At 41.4% G+C, this 9,649-nt stretch overlaps 1 protein-coding gene across 1 annotated transcript; it reads left to right on the forward strand.

Annotated features, from left to right (window-relative positions):
- Window positions 1-979: 979 nt before the first annotated feature.
- LOC137293524 (uncharacterized) lies at window positions 980-8,556 on the forward strand. The gene is made up of 2 exons (XM_067824124.1): window positions 980-1,880; window positions 7,184-8,556. Exons 1-2 carry the CDS (start codon window positions 1,662-1,664, stop codon window positions 7,349-7,351), a joined length of 387 nt encoding a protein of 128 aa, XP_067680225.1. The 5' UTR covers window positions 980-1,661; the 3' UTR covers window positions 7,352-8,556.
- Window positions 8,557-9,649: the final 1,093 nt, after the last annotated feature.

Below are 9,649 nucleotides of genomic sequence, written 5' to 3' on the forward strand. Positions count from 1 at the left end.
AAGTCACCGTATCACAATTGCATGGGTCGATGACATTAAGGAAAATCAATTGGTTTTCAAAGAAAGGATTGTCGTAAGTTGATGTTACTGTATGGCACTTACGACTATTTTATCATTAAGAGAGCTGCGAAAATCTAGGACCAGAATCTTGGTAACAATGGTAAGTTTTATTTAACATAAAATTAAATCATTACTGTTTTCACTGTCTTACATGCTATCTTTTGATGTTTCATGAATCGATACATTGTAACATTTGAATCTATGGTGTATGATTAAATGGTTATGAAACAGGTTCTACATCGCATGTCAAAACTCGATAGGTTTATAGCCTCGAGGACTGAATGAGGGGCGCGGGGAAGCTCAGTGGTTAAAGCGTTCGCTCGTCTCGCTGAAGATCCAGGTTCTATTCCCCACATGGGCGCAGTTTCCGGTGTCCCCCACCGTGAATATTGTTGGAATATTGCTAAAAGCGGCGTAAAACTAAACCAACCCACTCACTCGAGGATCTGAATACTCACTCACACTGACTACTTTACACGTTGATCTTCAGTCTTTATATGGCAAAATGTCAAAACTGTGATATCATAATCCAGTGTCAGTTATGCATATACATTTTCTGTCCTTATGCATCGTATCCCTATTGTGTAGATCGATGCTCATAATGTTGAACACTGGACTGTCCAGACTCGATTAATTACAGGCCGCCGTCATATATAACTGGAATTTTGCCGATTGTGGCGTTAAACACCATCAAAAACAATCTTATGTGTTGAAGATTCAAGATTATAATTATAATTATGATTTTTAAAAGACCCTCGTTTCTTGTGGTCGTGTGTTGTGCGATTGAGAAAAATGTTTTGGTTACATTTCTAATCTTTAATGGAGATCTGACAGAGGTTAAAGAGATGAACCTGAAGGTCTAGTAATGATATCAGAGGGTCCAAGGTCTACAATCATTCAACACTCGGTGTATTTAGGAATATTAGGTAACATTTTTACAGGAGGCGACTCATGAAATAGCTCATCCGGGCATGACGACTCCTGCTTCACCCATTCAGTCAGCTACCCCAGTAGCCAAGCGGCTGGTATGGTTGTATTGTCCAGGTCACGTGACAGTTGTATCAGCGAATTTGTGTGTAATCACAGGCTCCCTGACCTGCGAGTAAGCGGCAATATATAGGACGGGGCTAAACGCAAATCTCTGGCGAGAAGAACACGTCCCATGTCGACTGTTGGGTGTCGCTGAAGTTACCACCGCTCCATGTGTGATAACCTCAGGAGAAATGCTGAAGGCTTGCGAACAGGATTTAGGATTCCAATGACACTGATCGGGCTGTTCACTTGTATCTAAATGGGATATGAAATAGACACTTACGCTTCGTGTTAAAAGAGCACAGGTACTGTGTTTTCTAGAAGAGCAGACGACACCGCGTTGGGTACAACTTGACAGTTCCAATTAGTGCAAATCCGATCGGAACACACAGTTTGAAAAAAAAAATGCCTCGGCAGACGACCTAACTCCGGCGTTCTTAATCAGACGACACTATTGTTAATCCACTGTATGCGGACTGCACCCATTTGGATGTAGGTAGTGCGATTCGGACATGTCACTAATGGCGACGGACATATGATGTTCTGACGGAGCTCTGGAAAGAGTTAGCATGATATCCACCCAGACGTCACCGAGTCCCGATCCGCCAGGAGTGGAAGGGCACCCAGACGAATGGACAACTGACAGCGAGGACACAGAGGTTGTGACCCCCGGGGAGAATGACAGGAACCCTTTGATAGATGGGCGTCACCCCCACTCGGGCAACCCCCAGACAAGACACCTTCTTAAACAGGAGAAGAAGGAAAAAAAGAAAGCCCGAAACAAGAAGGTAAGCTCCAGTATTCCAATATATTGGAGGATCCAAAGGGTGTGTGTTGGTGGTGGTGTGTGAGTGTGTGCGTGCGTGCGTTTCTTTCAAGGAGTTCGGGGACACGACACACACAGACACAAACACACAAACACACACACACACATGCACCACACATACATACACAGACAGGAGACAGACACACAAAACACACTCACACATTATGAAAAATCCTGGATTCGCTTATGAAATACGTTATCCACATGATGTAAATATCGTTGTTGGTGATTTTCAGTAAGTACTTAATGAGAATGACTCTCCCCAAACTATCCATTATTCTCTTTAGACATCAAACTCAAACACCGCACTCCAGACGCATGTCAGTTTTTACCTCACCTGAATCAGATGTTCTGTTGAGTATATACAGACTCTCACCTCATTTTGCAGGTGTATATACATAAATCTAAAGTTACAGGAACTGAAAAAGGTATGAGTGACAGTTGCACACAATGTAGGCCTGCTGATATTACAAAGCATATATTATATACAGTTAATGAAAATATTACTGGGACAATTTTAGATTTGATACAGGAATTGTTGAGGTTCACCTAAAATATTAATACACAATGCCATTTAGAAAGTGGCCAAATGTAACACGTGTTGAATTAATAAAGAGTAATAAAAAACGTGTTACATCAAAAAAATGTTTGAAAGATCTTTAACACATGTAAACAAGTTAATGGCGAGATCAAACAGACCCGGTTTTGATTAAGCTGTATTCATCCGCGGTTGATAGTTGCTCAGTGTTGTACAAACAAAACAATGTTACACGAAGTACATAGTTCCATGGATACAACTTCTATCATGCAATACCAATATATACAACATTTCGGTGTAGATGCTAACACCGGTATGATGTTGTACCTGCATGATATCGGTGTTAAGGTCCACCCCAAACGGCGTATACTATATCGTAAAGAAGAATGTGTCTATTCATAAACCAGTCACTTGTTCACCAATGCAAGTTATAGAAAATGTCTCTTGACGGCATTTAGGAGTTAGTATAGATGACCAAGATATTTCGTGGATTAATCTTCTTTATTCTTTTCCACACAACGTTTCGGGATCATTTCAGATCCATTCATCAGCTGAACTAATAAAACATCTTGGTCAAGTTCTAGATATATCTTTATAGAAGATATTGTTATTCGATGGTGGTATATTTGAATCTGGCATCATGGTTGAGACCCGTAAAGGTCCCGGGGTAGAATAGGCCTTCAGCAACCCATGCTTCTCGTAAGAGGCGACTAACGGGATCGGGTGTTCAGGCTCACTTACTTGGTTGACACATGCCATCGGTTCCCAACTGCGCAGATCGATGTTCATGCTGTTGATCACTGGATTGTCTGGCCCAGACTCGTTTATTCACAGACCGCCGCCATGTAGCTGGAATATTGCTGAGTGCGGCTTAAAACCCAACTCACTCACTCATGGTTGATATGTATTTGACTATTCCACCGTATTGGAATGGGTATTCCACTATGTTTCTGCCAAGTAACGCTCGTCATACAGGGCGGTGGGGTAGCCAAGAGGTTTAAGCCGGCTTCCATTCCTGACTAATGTACTGTATGTCAGGGCACCAGATATGGGCCGCATCAGCGTATGTACGGATAAAGAATATGCACTATACGGTAGGAAATAATTTCGACAGCGTAGCAGATACGCACCTCAGGAATGGTGTAAGGTCTTAGAATCATTTACTGACGTGTGTTATGCTCTTAAGTGCACAATGGTCTTAAGTGCACACACAACAGACGTGTTTATTTTTTAAAAAATATTCAATTATTATTCATTAACCTGTTTCCCCAAGAGTGGCAATGTTGAGGTGCATATATGAAACAATATACAGGATTACTGATACTCCATAAAATTCAATTCAGTACTCTAAATGTGCTTTAAAGGTTTAAGTACTCCTATACTGAAAAAATACGTAGTCCCGATGTTGAAAAATTATCTGGAGCCCTGATGTGTGAAGCCCATCTCTGGTGTCCCAGGCTGCGATATTGCTGGAATATCACTGACGGCGGCTTGAAGTTATACTCACTCACTCACTCACTCACTCACTCACTCACTCACTCACTCACTCACTCACTCACTCACTCACTCACTCACTCACTCACTCACTGCATATAATGAAGTCAAGGAGGAAACGCATGATGAAGAGAAAGTAAGGTGACAATTTATTCCTTTCCTTTGGAAATGTTTCATCTCTATGGATTTATATTACTTTTTCTCATTGGCATGGGCTTGTGATATGCTCGCAAAATGCAATATCCCCTACTTTTTTTTGAATGGTAGACTATATATTCAGAAACGAAGTGTTAGTCTATCCAAGAACGTAAGGCCCCAGAAATATTAGGTTTGCCATGGCAACTTACATCATACATATATTCGCTATAATTTTCTTATGGTGCACTATTTGTAAACAATTATCTGTTATTTTATTGTGAAAATATGTGTCTCTCTCAAGCGGACATTAATAGTATTAATAATTTGACACAAACCTGACTCTCTGTCATCCGCTTTTCAGTTAGTCTAGCTTAACTTACAACAGTATTAGTATCATGGGGAGAGTGCATGAGTTTCTTTTTTCAAGAAAATGGCAGAATTTCTGTCAAATAGATTTCATACTGTGAAAATGAGATTCACCCTTTCCCTACTCGTCCACATACAACAGCGACAGCAAGTACACAGGTGCAGAACGGCTGTGCACAAAGACAGGAAAGGTCAGCCTAGTGGTGAAAGAATTCGCTCGTCATGCCGGAGACCCGGGTTCTATTCCCCGCATGGGTACAACGTGTGAAGCCCATTTCTGGTGTCACTCGCCGTGATTTTGCTAACACTTTCGTAAAATCGACCTCACTCACACGCACCCAGGCCACTTGTGTTAGATATATTAGCCGGCAATAAGCATTAGTGAACACAAGCGGTCTCAGGTAGCTCATGTTGCCGTCCAGAGTTACATACATTTGGTACGCCAGACACCTCTGATCGTGAGTTCGAATCCCGGTTCGTCTCCACTATATCTCTAGGTACGTCAGCAGCGTACGTAATCTCGTAGGTTTGACCAAGTGTTAAGCATCAAAGACCTGGCTAGCTATTTTCTAAACGTTCGGAACCTTACAAACTTCTTAAGCCCATTCTTAACACATTGGCAAAGATCAAAGTTCAGAGAGCCGCGAAGATTCAGTTTAGAGTAATCCTTCAGTAACCCATGCTTGCCATTAAATGCGACAATAATTGTAATGAGGCGACTAACGGGATCGGGTGGTCAGACTCGCTGACTTAGTAGACACGTCATGGGTTCCCAATTGCGCAGGTCGGTGTTCATGCTGTTGATCACTGGATTGTCTGGTCCAGACTCTATTATCTACAGACCGCCTCACTCACTCACTCACTCACCGAACTCTTACGGCTGCGAACGTTTCTAGAATAAGGCCCAGGATCACTCGAAACGTACAATAACACATTATAACGACATGCCATGATGAAACATAATTGATTATTGTTAATGTGAAAAACAGCTCAGTTGCTTACTATTACAAGAAGAACAAATGAGGGAAGCAATTTTCCAAAATCGACTACATGAGACTGGAGAGTTTGAGAGTTTTCCTTGCATGCATATGTAATTCGAACCTTGGAAATGAACAATACTGCACGTTTCCAGTGTGGATGGAATACTAGCAGTATCATACGCATATTTACTGGTCAAATATATGTGATATTGTAGATTGCCTATATATTATTTTACATTATGACTAGTTTCTAAAGAACACCAATTTTCAGTTATCCGTACGAAACATGATTCACTGGCTGAAAACACCTCTCGGTTTGATCAAATGAGTAGACTGTGCATGGTTTTTATATTTAGACTGCGCATGTTTATTATATTTAACATATAACCGACGACGGGTATGGAAACAACATATGCTTGTGATATATTAATTTTGTAATATGCTCACCACTTTCCACGGGCTACACATTTTAACGGATGCATGAATGACTAGATAAGGAAACACAAGTACGCTCTGTGCTTCAACACAGCCAGTACCTGTACTGATAATTAATTCATTAATAATGTAGTACAGAAAATTACTGAAAAGATTTGACAGATGGACACTGATGTGGTGCGACCCACAAGGCAATAAAACAGACTTCACTTCTAAATCACAAGGGTCAGTGATAACATTGGAAAATTTCTGTGTTCATGTTTTTTCTGTTTCCACCAATTATCAGCAGTTTAGGAACACCGTGCCTACGGATGCTAGAACACAGCAACTGGAACCGATCCTGATGTCAGTAACAGAGGGGGGTCAATATGAGAAACAGTTTTAAACTAAACTCACTCACTCACTCACTCACTCACTCACCATATTAGGGCTTGACTTGGGGAAGTTGACAACGATGTGGTTCTTAGTTATAGTGAGTTAACTGTTTGATTTGAACTACCACCCAAATTCTCCCGATCGGCCAATACCCGAATTGTAAACGTTTCAAAATCGCATGAAGTCCCTCCAGCGAGCCCTTTCTTCAATGCAGTTTGCTTCGATCTGGTTCAGGATCCTCATATAACTGGCGTCTTTTTAAAATTTAAATTGAGTGTTTGTCAGAACCTTATATACCAGGGACTGAAGATTATGTTTTCACTTACAGAATCCAATTCAGAGAAAATGTAAATCGCACCCCTTTGTCGGCAGACACACATGAACGTTGATGTATGAGTGAAATACCTCGAACGAAGTGATGAACCCCAATTCACATGACCTGACCTGACCTCACCTTTAGCTGTAATGTAAACGCTGCAGTGAGCACATGGTCTGAACACAGGATCTGATCGAAGGGTCTGATCACAAAGTCTGATCGAAGGGTCTGAACAAAGGGTCTGATCAGTGGGTTTGAACACGGGGTCTGATCGAGGGGTCTTATCACAAAGTCTGATCGAATGGTCTGAAAACGGGGTCTGATTGAAGGGTCTGAACACAAGATCTGTTCGAAAGTTCTGAAGACAGAGTGTGATCAAAGGTACTAAACACAGTGTCTGATCGAGAGATCTGAACACAGGGTCAAAACGCCGTCTGATCACAGGTGCTAAACGCAGGATCTGATCGAAAGGTCTAAAGGCAGGGTCTGAACCCAGGGTCTAATCAAAACCTCTGAACGTAGGGTATGAGCAGACCCTTCTGTAAATGGTATAACCAATCACGCTCTAGAGTCACGTAATGGATGATAAAGAACGGGACTAAATGCCTCTCTTGTACTTTCAGATCAGGAAGCGTATCCGCCGCGTGTTCCGCACCAGCTGGAAGTGGTTTCGCCGGGGCTGCATTGGTTTAGCTCCAGCTGTGGCGGGAATAGGACTGGCTTTCGGGCCCGTCATCAGGCCGGAGGCCAACACAGCCACAGGCTACTCTGTGTATGGAGGCCGGGCGTAGCTCCAGCATATCGGTTTGGATTGAGTCTCGAGTGGTTTTGGCAGAGACTTGGTAGTAGAGACATGGTGTCATGGAGGGAAGTAAGTGTGACTGAGGTTGTGGTTGAACATGTCGTGGAACTAAAATCATGTTAGTCGTAGAGGAGTTAATTTCGTGTCATGTCAAGCATAGAATGGACATAAGACCAAAACAAAAACCCCATAAAGATGGAGCTGACACATGCCATGGTCGAACATGGAGTTGAGCTGAGACCATGACATCGTCGAACATGGAGTTGAGCTGAGACCATGACATTGTCGAACATGGAGTTGAGCTGAGACCATAACATTGGAGCGAGGCTGGGGTCATGAGACAGTTCAGTATAGGGTGGAACAGAGGTTATGTTATAATGGACTGTGGCGGTGTAGTAGCAGAGTCCTATTGAGCTCATGGAACATATCATAGGACGAGACTCATCATCAATGCTGATGTCATGGGACTGACGCCATGGTCGAACTTACAGTAACGATATGTCCTAACTCACACACTCACTCACACAACAGCGAACTTCCGCCGAAGAACATCATAGGTGAAAGGGCAGCATACCTGCTATTTGTCCAGTTCTACTTATCTCGTTGCACAGTACAATCTGAACAAACGTGGATAGAAGCCCTGCGTTTCTCGTGAATTTAACATGCTAATTGTTTCATATTGTTTCGCTGGAACAATGACACCTTGTAATCAGCAACATCACCACATGGACATCGATTTTAATACATTGTTATGTATAGGGTAGTGTCCGAGTAACTCTCCATTCCTTAAAAGTAATGAAGCCGAGGCCCCGGAGGTACCGAGGCACATTATTTTTAACCAATGGAGATTTACGAGAATATTACTCTACTTAGATTACATTCAGTGTATTGGGAATATTTCTTTTATCAAAAGTAAATGTCCAAATGACGAAGTGAAGTTTTTAATTTGGAACTGGTACACATCGCTCCATTCCTGAGAAGTAATGGAGAAAGCAGACAATGGAATAACGTCACAGATGTACAAATGTGTTCGTAAACCAAGTCATAGACGCAACCTCAGATATAGTGCTGCAGCTCTTCAGATGTCTGGAAAGGCTGTATTTCTTATGAGATATAACCATTTTGTTTTATGCAGTGTCAAAGCTGAAGATATATCTGGATTCTGTGTGAATAAAGTTTATTTATGTCTGTCAACGCTGTTTCGTACAATAATGCAAGCGCACAAGTAACAGCACTGCGTGCATGCCTACATGCATGGACTGCACCTACACTTGCACAGCAATACACAACAGAGCCCTTCAGCCCTATTTCGGTCTTGACATCAAGCTAAACAGTGAGGAAGTAAAAGAAAGAAGTTGAACATCGATCATTTTCACGGGCGTAGATCTAGGGAGGTCCGGAAATTTTTTTAATTAGATTATCTCAGATGCAATATCCTGATTTCGGAAGGAGAAAAGATCTATGTAGTCTCTAATTTTCAGTACCAAATTATACTTCTTTTTTCGGATTTATTAAAAGGTTTCTTAGTACAAAATTGTAGCATATGTACATAATGTTCCAAAACAAACTCTATGAAATATTTAGACACATCTGTATGTTTGCAAAACAATTTCTTTTGTTAAATTTAAGTATTAATATGCAATAACTGTACTGTTAAATTCATTTGACATGAAATTGACACCATGTAGATGATATCGTCAGGTTTGTTCAAAATTACTCAATCAATCAGTTTACTCATTGCAACACTTGACAGGATGTGTCAGTCAGAAAGATCACTTTATATTTATGATCAGCCACAAAATTAACACCAGTTATAGTTCCGAGGGAATATGAAAAATGATTTAACAGTATTTGAATATATGTGCATGGACGTGGTATCAAAGGAGTGTTTCTGTAAGTGTGCGACAATGCCAGATGTTCCTTTTCCTAATTAAATCTTTTGGTGGTTAATTATTAGGTAATGCAAAATATGTCTCCACCTTATATGGTTCTGGGCGGACTATGCCATTGCCCTGTATTCTTTATTCATTTATCAATGTTTGTTGTAATCACGCGTAATTAGGTGCATCACATCTGATCAGATTGACTGTCCGCCATCATTAATTGAGGTGTGGAAATCGGTGTTGTGAGGTTATATGAAATTAAGAAAGCGTTACATCAACACTTTGATGTACAAAACATAATCTGAACCGCCTCCACCAAGAGGGTGCTCCTCTTCGGCACGGTTTGGCACCAGTCGGTCACCGCTACGTCTGTACACGAACTCGCCCATCATTTCAGAACATAT

Source organism: Haliotis asinina, chromosome 8 (genome assembly GCF_037392515.1).
Source record: "Haliotis asinina isolate JCU_RB_2024 chromosome 8, JCU_Hal_asi_v2, whole genome shotgun sequence".
NCBI classification, from domain to species: Eukaryota; Metazoa; Mollusca; class Gastropoda; order Lepetellida; family Haliotidae; genus Haliotis; species Haliotis asinina.

Bases quoted from the DNA above. Each gene is read 5' to 3' on its own strand.
- LOC137293524 (XM_067824124.1), top strand. From the start codon at position 1,662: ATGATATCCACCCAGACGTCACCGAGTCCCGATCCGCCAGGAGTGGAA. The intron at 1,881-7,183 runs GTAAGCTCCAGT...TTGTACTTTCAG, and splicing joins AGAAAGCCCGAAACAAGAAG to ATCAGGAAGCGTATCCGCCG.